This window comes from Serinus canaria, chromosome 9 (genome assembly GCF_022539315.1).
Source record: "Serinus canaria isolate serCan28SL12 chromosome 9, serCan2020, whole genome shotgun sequence".
Taxonomy (NCBI): domain Eukaryota; kingdom Metazoa; phylum Chordata; class Aves; order Passeriformes; family Fringillidae; genus Serinus; species Serinus canaria.
The window spans coordinates 6,727,422-6,751,736 of NC_066323.1; the positions used below are offsets into that span (position 1 = coordinate 6,727,422).

Genomic DNA, 24,315 nt, shown 5'->3' on the forward strand with positions numbered 1-24,315 from the left:
CTTCAGGAAGAATTATCTACTTTTTTCCCATTTTCCTCATATGGGCTGTATGTGCAGAACCCTTTGGGCCAGGCCTCAGCTGGTATAAATTCCAGTTGTAAGTATAACTGAGCAACGTGTCCAAATAAAAATCAATTCTAAAAATAACTCTGCCTCAGAGAAACAATGAAATTAGGAAAAATTATAACAAAAGCATATTCTGGACTTAACTTTTAAGCAGAGAAGCATGTTCAGTTGGTAAACAATAGAATAGAATACCTCATTGAAAAAATCCTTTCAGTTGGAGACTTAGATCCCTCCTTTCAGTTTAAGTAATTGAAGTCAAGACCCTTTCAAGTTGAAAAGACATTTTGAAATATTTGAAGCCACAGACAAAGTTTATTTTTAAAACATATTTAAAAATTGCACAGTTATAAATACAATTAATAAATACAATATAATATGTGGAAAAGAACCCAAGGAAGGCATGCTTCCATTACAGTACAAAAATACTACATTAAGTGTGGTGCTTTGCAAATAGTCATCTATGACCTTAATAAATTGAACACATCCAGTATGCACATCATTCTTTTTTTAGGAAATAGATTATTTTAAACAGCAGTGCAGGGAAACACCAAATTAAAGCATCAGTAAACTATAGTCTGTGTTTAATATTGTACACAGCTGATAATGCACTAAGCATACAGAGGCAGAGTTACCTGTAGTAAGAAACTGACCTTGTACCCCGTGAGTTCTTACATTCAGATTCTGAATCTGGGTCAGTGTGAGCCTTTGTAAGGGAATGTAAACATTCAGGTGTGGGGCTGATCTCCCACCTGGGCTGTGCTGCCAGCCCTGCCCTGCACTTCCCCACGGACACCAGGGAGCACTGCAAGGCTGTGCAGCAGCAGGGCTCTTCAGATGGCCCAGGTGAAAGTATCTGCCAGCCCCAGAATCATTTCTTTCCTCTATGTTGGCTTAAAAATAAAGCCAAAAGAACTGATGCAAGATTGCAAAGGTTTTCAAACAGTTTACAGCATATAGAAGAAGCCACACAGAATGCCTCTCAAAACTATATAGTTTTATTTTGCTCTAGATATGTTATACTCTGATATATAAAATATATTTATAAATTTTTTTATTTTTCTGAATTTACAATAGCTTACTGATATTAAAAAGGCTATTTAAATTAAAGGTTCAGCCAATGTCAATGGCATTCTGTAAATGTAGAAGGGGAAAAGAGATCAAAGCACATCAAGTCTTGACCATGCAAGCTTGCTCAATGGGCTGTCACGTATTGCAAGCATTTGTAAAGTTACAGCATATTTTAGGAAAATTTAGATTCCTTCTGTCTCTTTACCTTGCCTAATGCCTGTTACTTTGTGGGCTGAGGCTCTGAAACTTCCCATGGATTCTCTGACATGCCTGTTTTTCATTTTTCCTACCTCAGTTCAAAGTGTCAGTGATCTCTTCATGCATGGCACTCCTGTTCTCTGATTTATTCCACCAGTCCAAAAATCAGTAGAACCATAATGAAGGAATCTGATTCTAGCCTAGGTAAGGTTTGAATAGTAGATAATACTGTATTGCATATCCACCATTTTTTTTCACAACGTGCAGTGCATTTTGTCTTACCATTTTTGTGAATACTTGGAATATTATTAACATTTATTACATAAATTCACTGTACAGACTAGTAAGCTGACAACACTGGTGACCAGAAATCACATTTTTTCAACTGTGCAGGTAATTCATGCGAAAATAACTAATATGTCTCGTTTTGCAGATGCAAGTTTGGGCAAAAGAGATCTACAACCAATTTATGCTCTGCTCCATTTCTCACTGGCTCCAGCAGACATGGATTTAGGCCTCAGGCTCTGGCTGTGCCAGTGAGGACAGCAGCTGTTATTTCTGCCATGGAGGCCCGTGCTCTGTGGATATTCCTAGGATACGTGGCTGCTCTGTGGTTGAGACTAGAGATGAAAATGTGAAAATCCAAACAACCCAGCTTCACTGTGAAAGCTGTGCAGATTTAGCTCTTTAATTCTTGAGAGGGTCCTGCTCTCAGGACTGAAAAGTAGGACCAAAACATGTCTGCAAAAGCTGTTATACAGATGTCTGTTATTAATTAAACACTTGGAGCAAATATGAAACCCACAACACAAAGTGAATTCTAAGGATGGGATTTTAAAAGGGCTCTGTGTTTGGTCTGGCCTGTTCCAGGTAATATGAACAGCTCAGATTTGAGTCTGGCAGATGCAAAGGACTTGTAAAATGATCCACAGATGATATGAATCAATAGTTTAAGAATACCCTATGAGTGAGCCTTCTGCATGCATTCTCTAAACACATGCTCAGGTAGCATTGCTGCATGCTGGGGGTTAATATTGCATAGTGGTTACTGGTTAATGCAGTTCCATGCACTATTGTCACATGAGGTTTTGTGTCATTTGAACCTCCCCCTCGATATTTTTACAAGTGCTGTGATTTGTCAGATCATAAGAAAACACCACTAGCTATAGGTATGTTTATGTGTGTGCCTAAAAGTCAGATTGGTTCTTCAAGCTGACAGCAGTCTGTGGCCACAAGGCTCCTGTGGTAATCCCAGCTTAAAGAGGTCATCAGCCATGAGCCTTTTGCCTTCATGGCAAAGCCTCACTCCCTCCCCAGTCCCTGGGATTGCAGTGCCTGTTCAGCACTGCAGTGCTACCAGAGCCAGCCCTCTCCTGCAACACCTGCGTGTGAACTGCTCATGCAGAGTGCTGAGCACTCCTGGGCAGACTCCAGGCTTACAGGTTCAGCAGCTTGATGGATCAGGCTTCTAGGTCATAACTATTCCTAAAGCTTTGCAGAGGACAAGGGCAGTCCCCAGCTGGGGTTAGGAAAACTTTTTTTTTTTTTAAGTGCATGAAATATAAAATAGAAAAAAAAAGGTTCAGAAACTTGGAATCAGTTGCCTGGCAGTGATAAATCACCTCTGGAAAAAGAGAGGAGTAACGAGAAAGGGAAACAGGAGTAGGACATGGTGATACACCATTGCAGCACTCTAATTGGGCCTCACCTCATAGATGCTCTACAGCATCCTGAAATGTCTGAGTCTTCCCCTGCTGAAATCAGTAGTTTCTGTGAAACTGCTTCCCTAGACCTGAGCAACCTTGTGTTTGTGTCACCTTCTGCCCAGGGGAGGGCTGACCTGGCCCTAGCAGTGTGAGGCAGTGATTCCCCCCTGCTCCCAGGAATGCTGTTCCCCATCTTCCTTCCTTCCTTGCACACCTGGGCAAGTCAGGGATGGCAGGAGGCTCTGACTTGGTCGAGCTCCCAGGGAGTGCTGAGAACAGGACCCAGATTTGCTGTCTCTCACTCTCAGGCTCAATCTGCTACTGTTCAGCACCCGCCTTATTTATCTTTATCCCACCTCATGCTTGGTTAGAAGCACAAGTAGATGAATTTTCAGTTCAGGTTGTTAATATGCTGCAGCCTCCTCACATGTTTCCTCTTGCTGTTTCAGGCAAATATACAAACTTGTCCTGAATATTTAAGGAAAGCCAAGAGGAGGTCAGCTCAAAGCTGTATCTAATCCTGTCTGCTGCACTGACAGTGCTTGGCAGAGGGGGCTACAGGAGGATGATAAAGCCCAGGATCCTTAGGAAGTGCCCAGAAGTCCCAAGAGTTGCTGGGCCTGACCTGTTAGAGTGAGGTGAGCTGTCTCCAGCCACCCCCCCCACTGACCAGTCCAGAGCTGTGTGACATGTGCCCTGTCCCCTATCATCTGCCCTGCTTTAGCCTCTGCCTTTGGCACATGGCTGAGTGGCCACAGGCTAGCTGCAGCAGGAGAGAGCAGCTGGAATCATCTCCAAGGCTGTGCAGCTCTCTGGACAGGCTTTGGAGCCATGTCCTGTACAGCACAGCTGAGATGGGCTGGGGGCTGAGCCTGCCTGGGAGGGCAGAGTGCAGCCCTGGTGAGTTGTCTCAAGGTTACACACACAGCTCCTGCCAGTGCCATGGGTGTGGACATGTGTCAGCAGATAAATGTGGTTTTCAGCAGTGCATCCCAGGATAAACCAAAAGCTACCTGCTTAGTCTGTTCTTTTTGGAGAGGCTTGGACTTGCATAACAGTTTCCTAATGATTTCTGTGGTACTCATCCACAGGCTGGAGGAGATGTTTAGTGAACTGTCACAAGACTCAAATACCCCTTGTCTTTCTGACTCTGAGAAACACTTTTTTGTTGTTGTTGTTAATTTCAAAGATACAAAAATAAAGTCCCTGAATAGCTAATTCCTCTGCATAAGCACTGATTATCCTACACCCCAGCACAAAGGATATCCTAGAAGAACTTGTGTGATGGCAGGGCATCAAGCAAAACCTAAGCACATATGCCTTTGCCTTACAGCCTCTTCTCAAAGCTGCCTCCCTTCTCTCTTATCACTTCCCAGATTCAATTGCACTGCACCTTCTGCTCTGCCTTATCAATAAAGAGCTGTCATCACACATCGCTGTCAAAGCAAAAGAGCAAACTGTTGTCAGCAGATATGCACACAGCAGCCCACTTAGCCAAAGTGACATTCCCAGGCAGTCCCATCCTTAGAGAAAGCTGCAGGAATCAGTTATGAAACACCTGATGGGTAAACAGGAATAGATGTGTAAACAAGGAATTAATACAGCACTCTTAAACATTTTTGGTAGCTGTTTAGTTATCTCTGCTCAGTGGGACAGAGTGAGGGGTAAGCCTTTTATTTTTCTAATGACAATTATTTTTATTTAACAACCTATAGATGGTGATTAGAGGCAGTGATTACACTGTTTTACATGGAATTTTCCCTTAAGTGGTGGCTCAAAATAACAGACAGCTGCAAGAAAGTTTAGGTTTCTACTGGTGAAACTGTCCAACTCCCACAGAGCATCTTTCTCTGTGATCTGTGCAGTTGGATTTCTTTTTTTATCCCTCTGAGCTGGATTTTTCATCGAATGTTGTTTATAGGAAATGTGCTATTTGTCCCACTTTAACACATTCCCATAGCTACTCTGCAAATTGAATTCCTGACCACAGATCAACACATCTAATAACACTTTTTATCTTTTGCTATTCAGGAAGAATATTTAAAATATCAGCAACTGAAAATCACCTCCTAAAAATTTCTCTTCCTTCTTTGATTGACACATTCACCCTGAGCTAAATGTGTTTGATTGTAGCTGAATCAATCCATTCATCAGGGATTGGTACTGCCCCAACCCTGCTCCCCATTCATCCAGCCAGGGAAAATGAAGAGAGTGTGTTTATACACACATTTGTGAGCAGCTACACATACTGGTGTTATCTAAGGATTTTCTCTGGTATCATGGAGGTCGTGGAGACTTCTGCTGCTGTTTAACAGCAGGATCAAGCCTTGGTCTCAATCCTACAAGCATTGTACAGACCAATTTCTTTAGGGAAAGTTTTCCCTTGAGCATGGTCTGCAGGCAGTAACTCCTAAGAATATTTTTCTTCATTTGCAACGAAGGTCTGTAGCTTGTTATGTTCTGAAATGACATCATTTGCATACAACATGTATGTGCATGCACATGCATGTATATGTGCAGTACCTGATGGATGCATATAATAATCTTTCTAGCTGTTAATGCAGTTTATACTGTATTTGCATTTTTGAACATAAAAATATTGAAAACCCTCTCATTACATTTTAGGAAATTATATTTGGTCCTCTCTGCCAAGAAGGCCATCCTGTACATTCCATTGTTGGTGACTAAAAGAAAAGCATAGCACTATTTTACAAAAAGAAAGATTAAAGTGCATTAAGTACACAGAAAGGTGCAGACCCTGCCATGAGCTCCTTCAGGCTGCCCCAGATCAAGGACAGCTGGTTTGAACAGTAACAACTCCAGTGCAAATTGCCTCTTCTGCTGGCAACACCTGGCTTCCCCAAATGTACCTGGCCTCATCCCATAGCCCTGCATGGACTGTGTTCCTCCTGACATTGCACATGGCTTATGAGCATGCAGAACTGGGCCCAAATTAATCCAGGTACCTTTGGAAGCAAAACATTGATTGCCAGTTAATAAATACATTCAAAACAAAACACATCCCTCTTACATGCATCTATTTTCAGAGCTGTGATAAAAATGGACCTTGGGAAGATTTTTTCATCAAAGAAACCAAAGGATAAGGAATCCCCACTGTGGGGAAAGTGGTGCAGTGAGTGCAATGAGCTACTAAGCAGGTTCCGTGGATGCACTGCTTGCCATTCTAAGGTGCAATAACCATTATCTAGGGTTCTTCTCAAGATACTTTTCTTTTTTCAGCTGTATGTATATAGAGAGATATAGCTTGCATGGGATGGAGATTCTTCAGAAATTGCTATTTCATCTAGTTCAGGTTAGCCACAGCTCATTTCAACCCTTTGACTTTGAATTTATTTACACTACTTTTGTGCTTTTGAACTTTCCCTTTATGGATAATGTCTGAAGGAATTCCCCTACTGATCTACAGTCATGATCTTTTGGAAAATGTGGTCATTTGGGGATGAGTAATAAAAAAAGTTCTCTGTTTCCTAATACAATTTCATCAATTTGTGAATCCTTTTTATTACGGCTCTAGATTAAAAGCTCTTAAGAGAATGTCTAGATCACCCACATTGGCAGCTTGAAATAGTTCTGGCTGGTCCATCATAGACAGAGCAATCCGAAGTGCTGCCCAAATATTGCCTGATAGAGCAGGGTGGGGAACTTGCTGCTGATTCCTGCTTTTTCTTTGCAAACTGAGAGCAGTGAGGAAGTTGCTGACAGCCTCTCTGTAGGGAAGAAGAAAAAGAAAAAAGAAACAAGCATTATAATTTGCTTAACAACTACAGGCAAACCTTCTAAAGTTCCATGCCAGGCTTAAATACACAATTTTACAATGTAAAATAATACAATGTGTTGTTCTTGCTTGATTTTCATCAAGCAGGAGGGCGTGGCTAGGGGTAACACAAAACTCATTCTACCCAAACGTTTGGGGGTATTGTCTTCATTGCAGGAAAGCTCCCCTCTATCTTCCCTGTCTCAACCTGACAGGTAGGACCCTGGAGTATCACCTCCATTCCTGAAGGATGTTTTTGAAGGCATGAACTACTTGAAGCAGTTTAACTCAAGTTTCCCTTTAAAACACAGGCTCTTACATTTTCTTTTACAAAGGCTCTTAAGAGCAGGACTATTTTAAGTGCAAGAAAAATCCCACTGATTGTAAGAGTACTTGCACTTAGAGCTACAAAACTGCTTTTTGGCCCTTTGCAAAAAGGTATGACAACATTTTACAATAGCTGAGATTATGTAGCTATATTCTGGTTTTTTTTTTTTTTTTTTTTTAGGAAAAAAAAAAGCTTGAGAACGAATCTCCACACGGCAGTTGTGATGCCAGACTTTTTGATCACACATCTTTTATGCTCACCTGTATGCCCCTAGGTTGATGCAGCTTATCCCCAGGTTGTACCTGGACCTGATGAAGCCAGGCTGGATTTCCAGAGCTCGTGTGTAGGCTTCCACAGCTTCTTCACTGCGGTCCCCGTTTGCCAAGGTTGCCCCAAGGCGGTTCCACAAGGTATAGTCCTGGGGAGAAAATGACTTTTCTACTGCAGGTGTCAAAAACCAGACATAAAGTCTCATTTTTGCTTGCAAAGGAAAGAGGACTGCATAAAACAGTAGTATTGTATGTTAATTGACAAGGAACGTGAGGTTCTGACTCGTGATCAAAGGCAACTTTATGTATTTAATACCATTAATCAGCACACAGGTAGGAATTGGACATGCATAAATCTGCTTCTAAACAGAAAAATTACAATGTTAATTATGTCTTGTAATTAACATTTCTATTTTGGGTCTTAACATTTTAATGGCAGAAGTGGCATGTCATTAATAATAGCCTGATCCAGACAGGAAAGAGGAAATGGCCTGTAAAGCTAAATTTTAAAAAATGTAAAAGTTTAAAATGTACCTCTGGTCGAACAGTTAAAGCAGCACTAAATGCATCTATTGCTCTGTTAAATTCTCCATTCAGGTGAAAAAGAACCCCAAGTCCTGTCTGCAGGTCAGGGTCTATCATATCACCATTCTGGTGAGCAGCCTCCAGGTACAAATCCTTTACTTCTTCAAGTAATGAGCTAGACAAAGGAGAAAAACAACTTAAAGATCCATAATTCAGTTATTTACAAATATTTCAATGTTGATTGCATAGCCTGAAATTAGAATCCTAGCCTGAAATTAAAATCTTTGTAGTGTATTTATGAGAAGTGTTATATTCCTAAAAATTGTGAATGAACTTCTTCATCATGGCAAAGGTTTACTTCAGGGTGCTGTTGTAAACTCAGGTCTGAAATAGAAAAAGTTCATCTATGAAATGAGGTTGAAATACAGCTGCAAACCCAAGTGGAATGACACGAAAGTTTATTAAAACTATTAAAATTAAATGAGTTTCTCAGACATAAACCAGTTCTTTACTGGCAAAAATAGCAGTATTTTTAAGAGGAATGGATAAGGGACCAGCCAAGACCCTTGAAGAAAGATGCCAAAACATGAGACTTCTGTGCCTACTGTAGCTTCCTAAAACCTTTGCACTGACAGCACCAGTCAGTGGGATGAAGCCAAAGTAGAATAACACACTTAGCAATCAAGCAGAACCTGCATATTTTATTTTTACTCATATGAAATTATCTTGTCAACCCAGGACTTGTAAGTGATGAGGGTAAAACATAAGGCCTGTCTTCAAAATGACAAGCAGTGAGATAGCCTGAGTGGTTTGGTTCTCTAAATCATGTTTATGCCTTTAATGACTTTATTATGCATCTCACAGTCCAAAGGTACTTGTTTATTGTCCTCATGAAATCATGATGAAGGGCTGCCAAATCATGGTTTTTTTGTTATTTAAGATGGCCAAGATAAATCAAATGGCTGTGCTGTCTCTTGGTTAGAACAACAACAGCTTTTGAACAAGGAGGTGCCACCTCCCAGTATTGTCAGAGAACTCATGTTGCACTGCAAATGATTCATTCCTGGATTCTGTTGGGCTGGGATATGGGAAAACAGCAGGAAAAACACACACAGATAGAGCTGGATAAAGGCTCTGTATGGATGTGGAAGCAGCTGAAGGATGAGGGTGCAGGATGTGGGAATAGAAAGGCAGGAGACAGAGATGGAGGAAAGGGATGGGAGTTGAGGAGAAACATCCTTTTTAAGCTTTTTTTGGAATTTTTTGGCTTTTTTAACTTCCAGGGATGGCGTAAAAGATAAATCCTTCAGTCATTAAATTAAATGTTCTCTGTAAGCTCCCCTCTCCTGCTATTAGAGACATGTTCTTCCATCACAGAGAACAGGCTGGACTTCTACAGAACAAGGGGACACAGCAGAAACTACCAGTTCTAGGGCTCTCATTAGTATTTCCACTGTGAGGATTTCCACTTCATTTACCTTTCATCTGCTGTCTTAGACATCCTCCTTGTAAGTGCTGGGGACCCTTTTTTGCTTCTCACTATGTACTTGTATTTTGGATTTTGCTTTATCCAGTTTCTCAGGGCTTGATAGGCCTCTTGTTGATGGCCAGTGTTGGTATAACTCACTGCCAGGGCCATCAGAGCTTTCAGGTTGTTTGGCTGCAGTTCCAAGCACCTAGGCAGAAAATAAAAAATATATTGAGCTATTTCTGCAGCCAAGCACAATGCTTGAATTGTTCCAAAGTAATCCATGTGAAGAAAATCACAATCATCACTGTTGCTCTTTTGAAAACTGGGGATGAGCAAGCTCCTAAATCAGGCAGCTCCTTGGGTTTCTATCCAGGTAAGCTAATAAGGGACATATAAACAAGTCTGAGTGTCCTTTGGTGAAATAACTTCTTGGTTATCAGTGCTGATGCAATTGAACTTTGCTTCAAATGGAAACATAAAAACCCATTCCAGAAAGATAATAATGCTGATATTTTGGAGCTCACATTTTATGTACAAGATTTCTGTGATCTTCACATCTCCATCAACCTAAAAGTGTTGGCAGTTTAGCATTCAGCAGCTGAAGGGAGCTCAGCCCAATTAAGAAAACCTCTTCATTAGAGGACAGACTACAGAAAATATGCCAAGTGGCTGGAATGTGAAAAAGGCACTTCATTTGCATCATGCCTAACTCGTATTTATTAGGCAATGTAACTTTTCTTTTGTGCATGTATGTAAATTACTCCATGAAATATTTCACTTATTTGATAAAACAGAACTATTAACCATTGGTCATCCCTCTGAAGTCACTGGGAGTTTCTATAGCTGTGTCAGTGCTCTACTTTGCTAACTAAATGCTTCTCATTCGAAGGTAGGAATGACATTAAACATGCCCAGGTCTCCATTACCCAACACTCATCAGACCCCAGGTTTAGGATTGATTTCCCTCTACCTTTGGAGGGCCACGATGGCTGCCTGCTCATTTTCATTTTCTGCCTGTGTGATACCCAGGAACTGCCAGGCCTGCAAAAATAATAATACTTTAGTTTGTAACATCTATCCAACTGCAAACAATATAACTGTTAAACACAGGGGTGAGGAAAAGCAGCAGATATGACCAGCACTATGGGTATTCTGTCAGTGTATAATCTCATGCTGATTTCTTAAATTTGAGATAATGTACATTTTAAATTTTGCTAATATTTTATGGAAAATAGAGAAGAAGAATTATTTAGCTGTATATTATATATAGGAGGTCATTATATATATATTATATGTATATTATATATTAGGGGTTTCTAGGGAGCTTGGGATTCTCTGATCTTTTGAAGTATGCTGTTTAATTTCATGTAGGAGGAGATTCAAAGAGCCCTAGATACAGCATAAATATTTTTAACATTTCACAAAAAACAGACTTTAAATATAAACCAGTCGAAAACAGCAACATTGAAGAAATTTATATAACTTTAAAAATTTTCCCACAGTCTTGTTAAATCAAAAATATTCCTCTTTTGATAGCAGTGTTTACAAGAAAGATTGAAAAAACCAGGATGTGAGGGGAAGGTTTGAAATACTTCAAACAACAATATTTCAAAACCAGATTCTCATCCTGTGGAGAACTCATTGTTATCTATTTAAAGGCACACACTAATTCATAACCTTTGGAATCCAGTGTTTCAGTCTGTCATGCCTGGCACAGGTTTGAGCCCAGAAACCATTCCCTCATTCCATGCTGCAGGGAGCTCCCTTTCCCTTTGCCAGGAGAAGGCACAGCAGTGAATACCTCAGCATCGTTGGGCTCTTGGAGAATTGCAGCCTCCAGGTATAAGATTGTAACAGGCAGGTCACCTTCTTTCATTTTTTTCAGTCCTTCCTCAAAAGCACCAGGCCAGTCTTTGAAGGGATTGTCAGTGTGGAAATAATAACCCTGGAGCAGAGAGATAATGGACCTGTGGTGAATGACAAGTTGCAGGGAACGACAAGTCTAAAAATGCAGTGACTCACTGTTTTCCAAATGTGTAAACAACCTTTGCTCTGTGGAAATGGCACGAGCTCCCCCCATGGAATTTCAATGACAAAAAGGGTAAAAAGTCACATCACCAGGCATTTAAGTTTCTGCTCTTTATTTTTAATTTAGCTCTGAAGTTGTACCTACTGGTGCTTGTGCTGGGCTCTCCATCACAGGTAATGTCAACAACTCACAGTGCCAAAGAACAGAGCTGAACCTCTGAGCCCAGGACATCCAAAGTGGTGGTAAAGAACACACCAAGCAGCTGAATCCCTGCAGTGCTCATAACCTCACAGCTGCTCAGCTAAAATCCTGAAATCCTCAATTAACCTTCCAGAGACACAACAATGCTGAAAGCACCTGAGTTTATTTTAGTATTCCTTTAAGTTTTGCCTTTTTCTCTTGTCTCTGCAGTGCAAAGGGTGAGTGGTAATATCAGCGACATAATAGAAATCAAATTAAATATGGAGTGGAAGGAATGAAGAAAGGAGAAGGAATCTCCATAATTTCTGTCCTCAAAAGTGTTTGAATGTGCCAGCCCAGGTATTTTTATTTGGTGCTTTTCCTTAAGTGCCAGTCTTCAAAAGTGCCCATAAATCCAGCAGTTGCTTTGTGATCTTTTCAGCTGAATTTAGGCTGTGTGCAAGCCTAAACATATTTTCACTCTGGCAAGGTCTTCTAAATCTGCCCCACCCACAGGCAATTAAAGAGGATGAGCTCTTTGGGGTACAATTATCTTCCATGTTCAAAGAGTTTCCTTGGGTTCCCTGGAAGAGCTGAGGCTCATCTCAAAGCTGCACAGGGGGGATGTATTGCAATAAAAACCTGGTGTTACCTTCTCGATGGTTGAGATGGTGACTTGCCCTGGTGCTTCCTGGTTCTCTGAAATCCAGTTTCTGCGAGCCATTTCTTCCCACTCTGCTTGCATTTTATCCCAAAACTCTGTGTCAGACTAGAGGAAAAGGAAGAAAAGAGAAAATGAACAAAAAAAAACTTTAAAATAAAGTTGTTGTTGTTTTTTTTTTTTAAAAAAAAAAGACTTGAATTTCTTTCCACCAGTGGTCTGAGTGTCAATTTTGCTGAGCAGTATTAGTTCTGTTAATAATCACATGGACTGAAATGCTACAGCTCCTGTTTGGAACTCCATATAATTAAATCTCATCTCTTATACTGGAATGCATTTTGTCAGCAGAGTACTCTTTATCTCAGAGGCACTGTGTGTCCTGTTTGAAGCAGGATTTGCAGCAGCTTACACTGCATCTTATTGATGCTAACAGCAAATGGTTACATAAAATTTGAAGGTAATCAATGCTGCAAGTCCCTGGACAAAGAAAAGAAAGAAAAAAAAAAAAGAAAAATCAACGAAGTGCATATGCAAAAGAATAACAATAGATAAAACAGTTTGAAAGAGAGCAAGAATTGCATACTTTGGTATATTCAGCATAATTTTCAGCTGTGAGAAAGAGAAATGCCAAGCTTAGACAGAGGGTGTTTGTGCAAGGGATGTAATACAAATTGGGCTTTTTGACATAGTGGAGAAATCTTAATAGTGCATTGTATACTCTGCTGTGAGAGGAATCTACAAGAGATTATAGAATCATACCGTAAGATTAATATTCAGCTCAAAGATGAGGGGGAAATGCTCATACAAGGGAAGGAGAAATTATGAAAAACAGATGAGATTTAGGACAAGGAATGAGATTAGCAACGACCAGAAGGAGGGAACAACTGTGGCTACTAGAAAACGATGCCAAGAAACAGAAATAGAATTATAGAAGGGGAGAAGCCAAATTAAGGTGCTACTTTTTCAGCCTCCACACACTAGTCATGGGACTCTGAGAAGGAGATTCACGGCAGAGTATTTGCAGAGCACTGCCTTTCCAAAATTCTCCAGTTCCTACAAGGACATGGCCAGTGTTTCAGTGAGCTGACAGCCCTGGGGGCACAGTTTCTCAGCTTGTTTATATCAAAGACAACAACACAAATAAATCTATTGAGATTTCGACAGAACCATTTGAGAGCAAGGTGCTAATCAAAATTAATTAAAGGCTTTATGAGCTGGTCCAGATAGTTTTGTGTGAGTCTTTGTGGACAGCTGCCAGCTTTGGTGCAGCTCCACAGCCAGGCATGATTGGAAAAATAGAGCTTAAAATGTGATTGCATGGCTTGCTGCAAACCTCCTTAGGTGCTGGGCAAAAGGAAAGCATACTGTCCTCTATTCAGGAGGAAATTCAGGGTTGTCTGAATCATGCAATTATTGGATCTGTGAAGGTATCTTCACAGAATGTTCCTCTGTGGAAAAGGAAATAAATTGGGAGTCATTGACTCTTGGAGAGGAGATTTCATTCCAGGTAATAGCAGTGAACTGCCCCTGACCACTCTGTTACACCACTTCTGAATTTGCTCTCATTCTAGACTTGAAGAAAATCCTCTCAAGAGTCGTGAGATAGCACTGAAATGTCCATTTAGGGTTTGAAAAGGCTGAGACCATGAATCAGATCACTCCCTCTTTAACTCATAGCAATCATGACCAGACACAATAGAACCCCCCAAAAGATCCTGTTCAACAGAGGCCTCCATCAACCTGAGATTTGTGCTTCTCATTCAGCACAGATCTGCCCAGCACTGAAATAAAAATTATGCAATCATGTTTTAACTAGCAGTAAATTTGAGATCCAACATACGGTAAAAATGTGGGAATTTCCCTTTTCTTCAGATTAAAACTAATGCAGCTACTGAAAACTAATTAGTAATGGTCCTATTTAGCCAGATTAATGTATAGAAATAATCATATATATATATATAATATTTATATATATTTAGAATTTTTGCTTTCATTTTTCCCACAAAAATTCCTTATGAATCAATGGTGTGGAAATATCAAAACAAATTTCTGCAGATAGTAAGTAAGTGGATTTAGGTCTTAAATTCAAATTCTGCTGTTTAATTATATATTTATAATTCTCACAGAAGTTCACTGTTTTTGTACTCTATGTAAAAATCCAGTGAATTTCTGTGCCCTCAAGTAGCCACCCTGAATTTCCATGTACAGTCAAAGGAGGGGGGAAATGCAATGAGAGCAGCTTTGCTAGAGTCTCTCTCAGCTCATCCTGCACTCCTTGGACCCAGGACCCAGAGTCACTTTGCAGTGATCAGGGGGGTTTGGGCCAGGCTGCAGAACTCTGAGGGTGCTCAGCACGAGGGGGTTCTGACCCTGCCACAGCAAAGCTGCCCTGAGCACCTGGACCAGGCTCTGCCCCACTGCTGCTACCAATGTCAAAGGCAGAGCAGTTCAGTGTCCTAGAGGAAGAGAATTGTAAATATTACACACATTTAAATATTGGACATATTACAGTCTTTGCTGGAGGCCTAAGTCTATTTCAGCTGCCATTAGTAGCAATTTTTTCACTGACTTCAGTGGCAGAAGGGTTAAATTATTATTGAGCCTTTCTGAAAACCTGGCTTTGGATCAAGGCTCCTGAGTCTAATTTTAGCTCTACTTGCTACACCACCAGTGCCAATTAACCTCATTTCAATGTTTTTGCCACCTTAAGGCTGGCAAAGTACTTTGGATAAACCAAGAGTTTTCAGCCCAGCTGAACACATTTAACACATTCTCAGATCATCTGCAGCAGTTAAGAGGAATGACAACTAGGAAAAATGTTCATACCATCTGACTTCTTCCAGGCAGAAAATTCTGCATTTTGTCAAAGAGGCTATTTTTACTCTTAGTATTTAAAAATATGCTGAAGCAGTTAAACAAATGGGAGGCAAAATATTCCCAGGCTCTTTATTTCCTATGATCCAATGAAAGGGGGCAGGGGAAGTATTTATAAATTTACCTATTGTCATAATTTCTAGAATTTTTCCTGTCCTGTATTGCCAAAAATTAATTTGAAACATTCCTCACTGACCAATGCAGGAGCAAGGCTCTGTCATTGTTCTCTGAATCACTGCATTACCATACTCTTTGCTGTGAAAAACACAGTAAATCAAACTTGTGGGCTTAACTGGGTAAGATTTCCTTAGCTGATATCTTCTTGAAACAAAATCTGAAAATTTTACTGAGGTTTAAAGGTAAAAAATGTTTATCAAGGCTAAGATTCCCACTGTGTTTTGAAAGAGTATCAAATGAAATGCATCTGAATGACTCAAGTTCCTGGTTCCTAATTTAACATATGGTTTGGCCAGTTTTAGGCCCATCCAAAGAAATGTCTAAATAGTGAGACAGGAATATTGTAGGTACACAAAGGATCCAACAGTACTCATGGGAACCACAAAGCTGATGGTCCTGGAATACTTTTTTCCTAGGATAGAACAAATTAATCCCATCTTTTTCCTCCTATTGTCACATAATTTAGCAGTAATGTGCTCTGATGCTTCAAAGCAGTACATTATACAGCAGATGGTTCATGTGACATTGTGTTGTAAATAAAATGATGCTGGGAAGGACAGCTCAAAATTTCTTATGCATAAGCTCACAAAACAGTGTGGCATCTGCAGTTTAATCAGAGAAATGTGGAAGAAGAAAATAGCAAAACAGCTTTTTTTCCATCTCTGAGACTTTTCATTTGGAAGTTTTTGCACCTTCTTGCTTTTATTTTTATTTATTAACTCACCACCAGTAGGATGGTGGTTGATAATACAATTGTTTTACTGTAATAGAAGTACAGGATGGATCTAAATCCCAATCCTGGCATTTTTAAAAATTCAAACGTAAATACTTTTGGTGAAACAGAGCTAACTATCAGAAAGGTTGTGTTAAAACATAGTTCTCATAGTCTTAGAAAATACTGAGACAAAAAATCAAGAGGCAAAAATTAAATCCAATTTCCAAAATAACAGAAAAGGTAGCAAGGTCTGCAAGAACCCAAACTCTGCAAGGGAATCTGCACCCTCTCTAGTACAAAAGCTGTTTTACTCACCACTTATTCTTAAAAGATTCCCCAATGGCATAGACATCTTTAAACCTTCTTAAGAAAGAATTACTTCACAAATCTTCATTAATCTCAAAGTTTGACATCTTAAAACCATTCCCAAAGCACTGAGGTGAATACTGGGTGGAGGATAAAGTTTGGTGTCTTCATTTACTGAATTGTTAATTAATTCCTTTCGAACTAGGCCAGCAAGAACCTCAGATTTACTTCCTTTTCTTGATCAGTTTTCTGGCTAATCTTCCCCCTTGGAGCTTTCCCAATCGAAGAACATTACACAGAAACATCCAAAGCCTAAAAAAATGAATTTTTGACCTGTATCCATTCTCTGCCTAAGAAAGCACTAATCTTTTTGAGATGGGCTCCAATTTATTTCAATCACTCCAGCTTTCTTACTAGTTCATTTTAGCTAGGATGAAAATTCAGCTCTTTTCATATGGAAATGGAAATAACTGCACTGTAAGTTCTTGAGGAATCCTTTCCTTTACATTTTAACTACCTGGCCCAAGGTTCTATTTTAAGCAGAAAGAATAACTTAAGGCTGCCAGCTACAGTTGGGGAAACATTTAATTTGATTCTTTTTAATAGCCATTTTTGAGAGTATTTTAAAGCATTTTAACAACCTGTCTCTCTTGCCTCAGAATGACCTTTTAGTCTGTAGTGTTTTGGGTTTTTTTTACAATATATTCTCCTCCTCACTTTACTCTGCACAGTAATTCAATAATGTCTTGTAATCTGTTGTTGGACTCAAGTCACTTTTCTTACTGCTGAGTGTCTGGAAACTCCCCATCACACAAATTTCTGGCAATTGCAGGAGTTCTGTCATCATTTGCTTAACCAGCAGCACTGAGATGTTCAACATGAGATTCCCTGTGCTGCCTTCCCAGGTCTCAGTCCAGCACATCCCACCCTGAGGATCAGCAAGTAGGAACATCTAAAGCATTTCCAGCAGTGGCAATTTAAAAGCAGCTCCCTCCTTTCCTGCCAGGAGCAAATGTGTGTGTGATGTGTGACACCAGAAACATCTCCTGTGCCTCACCAGCAGCTGTTGATGAAGAATTTATTTGATCTGGAAAGAAAAAATGCCTTCTGTGCTTGGTTTATGAAAGAGCTAATTGACTGATTTTGTCCATTTTAGCCTTGTGTGATGAGACCAGATTTTTTGTTTGTGCAATAAAATCCCCCCCAAAAAACATGGTAGAAACTCTGCATTTTACCATAGCATATAATGAAAGAAACTCCTACAAATCAGATTAATTACTTCAACAAGAAATTCTCTTTCTAGCTAGAAGCCAGTATCAGACTTAGCCATAGTTTTGTTTCTCATCAGCCAATATTTATCTAGAAAAGTTCAACTGTCAACACTGGAATTAGAATGGTCTATAACTTGAGTTAGAAGAGTATTAAAATACATGACTAAAATTTAAATCTAAACTCAAACATCCCCAAAGTGTTCTAGATGGTTTGGAGACTAATGAGCCTGCAGTGCTAAAAATGCTAAAAATAACCAGTTTTGAGGAACTAGTTTCACAGCTTCATCCTCTGCACCCTAAGAACTCATTTCAGTGGCTGTTACATAATTTAGCCTGAAATTCTGTCCTTGCTGGAATGGAGCTGTCTTGGCTCTTTGTGGGGATGGGATTTTGAAGGGCTGCCCATTGAATCCCTTGGAAGAAAATGAAGCTCCAGATCAATGCTTATATCTAATTTTTCATGGAGTTCTGCTGAAAAACCTGTGTTCTACTTTGTGTCTAGGCAGGATCAGTTTGGACCAGTGGTTTAGGACAACACTCAAGAGATGTTTTAGATGTTGGAAATGCAGAAGTCAGTAAAAAACCCCAGAAGTGCAATAGGAGAACTGTCCAAATGGCTCTATCTTCTCAAACCAAATAGATTTACCAGAAACCAGAATCCTCCTGTGCTAAGCATTCTGCCACTGGTTGTAAAAATGTGAAAATGGTGCATGGATGGTGCTTCTGCACAGCTCTGCTTTACAGCAGCTAATTGTGCTGTTCATCAGGGATTCTGAGCTCTGGTTTCACAGGGAGACTTGGTTTGTGTCTGGGTGTAAAGAACTGATGGCATACAATTCCCTCTTTTCCTTGTGGTTTGGAATTAGCTACATTTATGGGGCATTTACCCATTTGCTTTGGCAATAAAAATCCAGCTTAAAAACTTGGTTCTCTCTGATGTTTTTTTATAGCTAAGTGTTTTGGATTTCCTTTTTTTAAAGGGACAAACTGCTATTTTAAATTAATAGCTCCACAAATTGCATCTTTTCTCTGTTTTAAATAATCCAATTCCAACTCTCTCCTCTGCTTGTGCTGCGAGATAAAAAAGAAATCTGTAGAACATCAGCTGAAAATGAAAACAGTAAATTAAATAATACCTCAACAGCTGCCTTTGCTCTTTCAAATTCCTCCTCCAAGGAGTGATTTCTGGAGAGAAGAGGTGTTCCCCAACGCTGCTCCTTACTTGACCGTGCCTAAAAAATCAAAGAATAAATCAGAAAGGGATGATAGACCCTCTGTCACACTTCTGAGCTATTTCCTTAATTGTCTAGAGCCCCAAATGGCCTTTTTCATGGGGAAAACTACTTCTTTCCCTGCATGGATTCCTCTGAATTCTCTTACAATGTAGCAAAGACCATTCCTCATGGGAAGCAGAGTAATTTATATTTTCCAGATTTTTCATTTCACTCAAGATGTGTGAAAGAAAAAGAGACATGCAAGAAAAGGCAATGCAAGGGTTAGACTACAAAAGGAGAGAGCTGACTATTTTGTGTAAGACTTTTACCTTCCTTGTTTCTTCTGCACTATGACTGTGGCAATGCTTTCCACTCACTATGAGACAGGAAGAATTTTTTTTTTTTCCCTGCACATTTTGTGGGGTTTTTTTTTAGGTTTTCTTTTGGGATCACATTGGAGAGCCAGGTTTGCCCTGGATACCACTGGAAGGGCAAATCCTTTTTACAGTCAGCATCTCTCTTACATACCATACCATTGGTCAATCCCACTGAAAGCACATAATAACTTTTTCCCTGTTATTTTTCTAAAAGACAATTTTTTTGTTTGTTTGTTTGTTTTTTTTTTTTACAAAAAGCACTGTACAAAACCAAACAATATTTCAGGATGGCAGAAAAAGCACAAAGTGGCCTAATCTTGCTAAACAAGGCTCTGACTGCTAATCCCTTCCCTAGTGTTTGTCAAGAGGTTAAACTCATTAGCCACTTGTGTGCCCATGCTTCCAATTGCATTAATTTCCCTGATTATATTTCTGATGACTGTACTTGTAATATTAAATTTCTGTGAACCACACTGCTAAAAGACTAATTTTGATCACATCAGAATCATTGAGCTGTCTCTGCAAAAGTTGGAATGGGCTCTGCTGGGATGGAACATCTGACACTCAAATGTCATGTGTGATGTATGGTCAAACACATTTCTCTGTGGTTGTACACACATGGATTTTCTCCTAGAGAGATGACATCCATTTGTCAAACGAGCCCTGGGTTTTCTGTCTTGTTCCTGGGGCTTTGGTCTCTCAGTTAGAGAATGATGAGTGAAATGCACATTGAGTGGATGAAACACATAAGGTAAGGGATACAGCACAATTTCTGTGAGAAGCTCGTGGTGGTGGTAGGCACTGTGAGTGTTCTCCTGTGCTGGCCTCTGGACTCTGCTCTGATAAGAAACTCAGAATGTCCACACTGAGGATCTGTTGCTCTGCTTTCATATCTTCTACCTCTAGTCCATGTTTGGAAAACACTATTTTACTTTGGTGAGGCCAGGAAGAGATTTCAGGTTGTCATTGAAAACAAATCAAAACCCAGTCCTATATATAAACCAGTTCTTTTACTGAATAATAGAACTTAGGGCAGAAGAGATAACTGGTTCAGATAATTCATTTGTCAGTGTATCACATGATGGCCTTTGTCTCTCAATACCCATGGAAGCAAAATTATGTTCTTCAGAGAATAAATTGAGGTTGTCTGGAATAAATTTCTTTGAGGAAGCTGCTTGGGTTTAATCTAAAGTTATCAAGAGACCTTAATGTCATCACTTTGTTTGCAATTTGTTTAACTGCCCTCCTTTTTTCTCTTATTAGTTTTAATTTCAGTTTTTCTCTATTACTTCTTTTTTTTTCATACTTTTTAATATTCCTTCTTTTCTCTGTAGAAAGATAGATACTGATGATTTTAATCAGGTTTTAATGATATAAAAGCATTAAAATATTAAATATTTTCAATATGAAACACTCAGATTTTAACCTTTTGTTGTCACTTTTACTCTCCCTCTTAATTTTCTGTAGCCATCCGGACAACCAAGTGAACCCTTTATTCCAGCACCTGCCTTGCTGCTTCTCTATGCAGAAATCAGGTGATCTCCTGTCTCCCACTAATTGTGTTTGCTTCCATAGACTCCTCTTCCCCCAGTACTGCACAGAGAACACTCCTGGTGTGTCAAACTGCCTTCCAGCACAGTGCTGTAAGCAGAGCCTGTGTTCTTGCTCTGCAATGTGTGATTTTCCAAGGGACTGTGTTGCAATATGTATTTATACAGTTGCCTTGATCACCACCTCCTTTTTACATATGCTTATTTTCTTTTTTTTTTTTATTCCACTGTTGCATCATATGAAAATTCTCTGAGGAATTTGCTTGCATGTTTATTTTCAGATCAATAAAACTAAAGAAATTGTTTGTCTTTGGAATCCCAGATCAATCCCTGTGTGATTACAATTCCTAGGAAATAACTACTGCTCCTGAGACCTCAGGTTGGCCAGTTTAAATCTGTTAAACAACTGCTTTATTCACATTGTGTCGTGCCAATTTTACAAGCAGAATATGACATATTAATTCAAAACTCCTGTAGAATATCACACATCAACATTTATCAACTCGACCTGTAATCCGATCAAGGAATTCAATTTGTTTTTCTTGACACAGGACTCTATTGATAGGCTCTAATTATGTTCCTGGCCTTTTCATTATTTATGACTTGGCTCCTGCAAACAGTTTGATTACTTCTGCTTTTTACCCATTTGTTTCCAGTGACTGCCACTCCTTGGGTCAAGGACAATGCTGTAAGTGAGAATGTTCAGACTGAGCTGGACTGCAGAAGGGCAGAGTGAGCTTCTAGGGGCAGCACAGAGGGGAAAGAAGACCTGAAGCACAGAGGTCCCCTCCTCTGGCACATGGCACTTTGTCCCCACATCATCCTCAGAGAAACAGACTTTCTCCCTAATTAAATGAACATTAACAAAAGCCACATAAGCTGCATTTGCACATAGCACAATGCAGAGTTGTACAGTGGCTTGTGACACCCAGAAATGAAGAGCCCCTCGAAAAGCCCCAAATTTGCTGCTTTTTGCTGGTCAAGGGAGAAGGGATGGGAGTGGAGGGGCAGCCCTGGAGAGCTGCACAGCTCCAGCAGGTGATGGGGTGGGGCTCTGCAGCTGCCCTCCCCAAGGGAGCCCCCCAGGTGGGTCAGGCTGTGTCCAGGGCTGGACACTGCACACTGAGGTTTGACAATCTCACCTCTCTACAATGCAGGTGCTGTAGCTGATAATGGCTTCTGTGTTCAGGGACAAACCCTCCCATTCCAATGCATTTCCACTCACTTTCCTGCACTTGTATTTTCCTTATGTGCTGTTGGACTTTAACTGTTGGTGAGAGGCTTAAATTACAGTCCTAACTTTTGATCAAGTCTTCAAATAATGAGCTGAATCTGTCCCTTGTAACTTTTCATTTCCTTAGAGTAAGTGGCACATCCAAGGGAAGGGCCATTAGTCTTTCTGCAGCTATTTGGGAGAAGTGGGAAATTAATTTCACATTCTAAATACTGTTGCCTCGGACTGGAGATTTTTAAGTTTTACAAGATTTGTACTATACCTTTGCCTAAGAGCACTGGCATTTCAGAATTAGGTACAGATTTTTAGCATGTCAGAGGTTTTGTATGCTCTGTGAGCAACAAAATATTTAAAATGCAGGAATATATTTAAAGAGGTAAAACATGAGCACACTTTATGCATGGAAAATGGAGCATAATCTCTTCCTTTGCAGTTCATAATTTTAAGATTAAAAACCCTTCAAAACCCCTATTCCCCCCAAACCCTGTAGGACATCTCAGTACCAATAAAAGCATAACAAGGAACTTTTCAGAATGGCAGATAAAAGAAAGAACAAGGATACTATGGGCCAGTGCAGTTTAGGAGTTAATGATATATAAAATATGATGTGAATAAATGCTGAGAAGCCACAGTGACAGCCACCAGTGACCACTGCCCTTTACAGCCTTCAAACACATTTCTGCCTTGTAGTTCAAAGCTTGTCTTTTGGATTTTGTATTGGCACAAGTGCTGGTAAATAAAGGATTTTCTTAAGAAGATTGCATAATTTTAATGAAAATATGACCTAGTTACTTAGCATTTCACTTTGAGGAGCTAAATCTAACATGTCAAAGATGAGTGATGAGGTGATTGGGAAACTGCTGATGGGAAACTGCAGCAAGTTTGACAAGATGATATCTTTAGGGTATGGCAGAATGTGTTGCATTTCCAAAGGTTACCCTTAAATGAGATAGACAAGACCTATAGAGGACAAAGTATGGAAAACATATGCTTTGATAAAAGCCCTAATGTGATTTCTTCTGCAAGCAGATTAAGAACTTGGACAAGACAGATGAGCCTGAGTGCTGGGAGCTGACAACTCTGACAGCACAAGTACGAGCAGGATGAAGCAGGCAGGGAACAAAACCACATTTCCCAGTAACCTACTTAGAATAAGAACACATCCTCACTTCAGGTCATTTCTCTGCATCATTAATTTAACATTTTGTTGCTCAAATGGACGACAGGTTTGAAACAAACAGGTTACGACAAACCAAAACAAAACATGAAATGTACCAAGACAACAGATAAGAAATTTAGTCTCTGCTTTTTTTTTTCCAACTTGGTTTATTCAGCTTCATGTTTTTTTATTTTGAAGTAACAGTCAATTTACAAAATATTATGGAGCCTCAACTGACTGAACTTAAACTGAATGAAAAAAATGTGGATTTTTGCTTCTGCAGTTATTCTAGTGGAAGATAAAAAGGAAATAGACCTTATAAAGTAGAGATACACTGCATTTGTAATTGCTTTTACAAAAGCCACAGCATTTAAATCCTGTGGCTGTCTACCTGACTTATAAAAATCTTGGTTGAGCACAAATGTCCTGGAATTTAGATCTGCTGGGCTGAGGAACAGCTTCCTAAAAGAGGGTCAGAGGTGCTTCAATATGAGCTCAAAGCACATGAGAACACAGCATCCATTTCAAGTGGATGGCATTGTGTAATGGGTATTTTCAATTACTAAGATGTACAAATCTATTGTAGAGAAAGGAAAGATATTATGCATTTAAACTAGTTTGAGGCTTTCCAGAGAGAAAAAAAATAATCCCTCTTTGTACTGTAGAGATGGCAGGGAAGTAAAGAACATGTTTTTGCCTAAGAAAAACCCAAAAATGGATCTGATAACTGGGTCCTGTTTCTACTTTCTGGAAAAAAACCCCAAAAACCCAAAACGTGTATAATCTCAGGATACACATTTGGCAAGTAGTGTCTCATTTTTTCATTTTTTCCATTTTCAAATGAGGCAATTATCTTCCAGTGGCAATGGCTGAAGTCTTTCAGCTAAAAAGTAAGAAGCAGCAAAGAAGCTGTGTGAACAACCTGATCTACCAGAATACATATATAAATGTGTTTCTATATATTTGTGCCTGTGTGTGCATACATCCATGCAACCCTCAGTAATCATTTCCAACAAGACCTGTCCAAGACACAATACAACAGTGCAATTGGGCAAATCTACAAACCTTTAGCCCAGAGCCCTCCGTATTAGAGTTCCTTTTCCAGCAGGAAAAAGTCCTGTGACCACACTGCTCCCCCACCTGTGGAGATAAACTGCTAATG

At 39.7% G+C, this 24,315-nt stretch overlaps 1 protein-coding gene across 4 annotated transcripts in view; it reads right to left on the reverse strand.

Moving 5' to 3' along the window:
* Positions 1–411: 411 nt before the first annotated feature.
* The window catches only part of PEX5L (peroxisomal biogenesis factor 5 like), a 103,639-nt gene continuing 79,735 nt past the window's right edge, over positions 412–24,315 (reverse strand). For 2 of the 4 annotated variants that reach the window (XM_050977994.1, XM_018912802.3), the window contains 9 exons: positions 24,219–24,293; positions 18,756–18,851; positions 12,268–12,384; positions 11,208–11,351; positions 10,377–10,447; positions 9,414–9,611; positions 7,945–8,110; positions 7,402–7,559; positions 412–6,766 (listed from right to left, as the gene is read on the reverse strand). In XM_050977994.1, the coding sequence (XP_050833951.1) occupies positions 6,562–6,766; positions 7,402–7,559; positions 7,945–8,110; positions 9,414–9,611; positions 10,377–10,447; positions 11,208–11,351; positions 12,268–12,384; positions 18,756–18,851; positions 24,219–24,293 (1,230 nt within the window). In that variant the 3' untranslated portion in view covers positions 412–6,561. The remainder of the gene's footprint in view (positions 6,767–7,401; positions 7,560–7,944; positions 8,111–9,413; positions 9,612–10,376; positions 10,448–11,207; positions 11,352–12,267; positions 12,385–18,755; positions 18,852–24,218; positions 24,294–24,315) is intronic. The other 2 variants (XM_050977995.1, XM_050977993.1) reach the window with 1 other exon arrangement.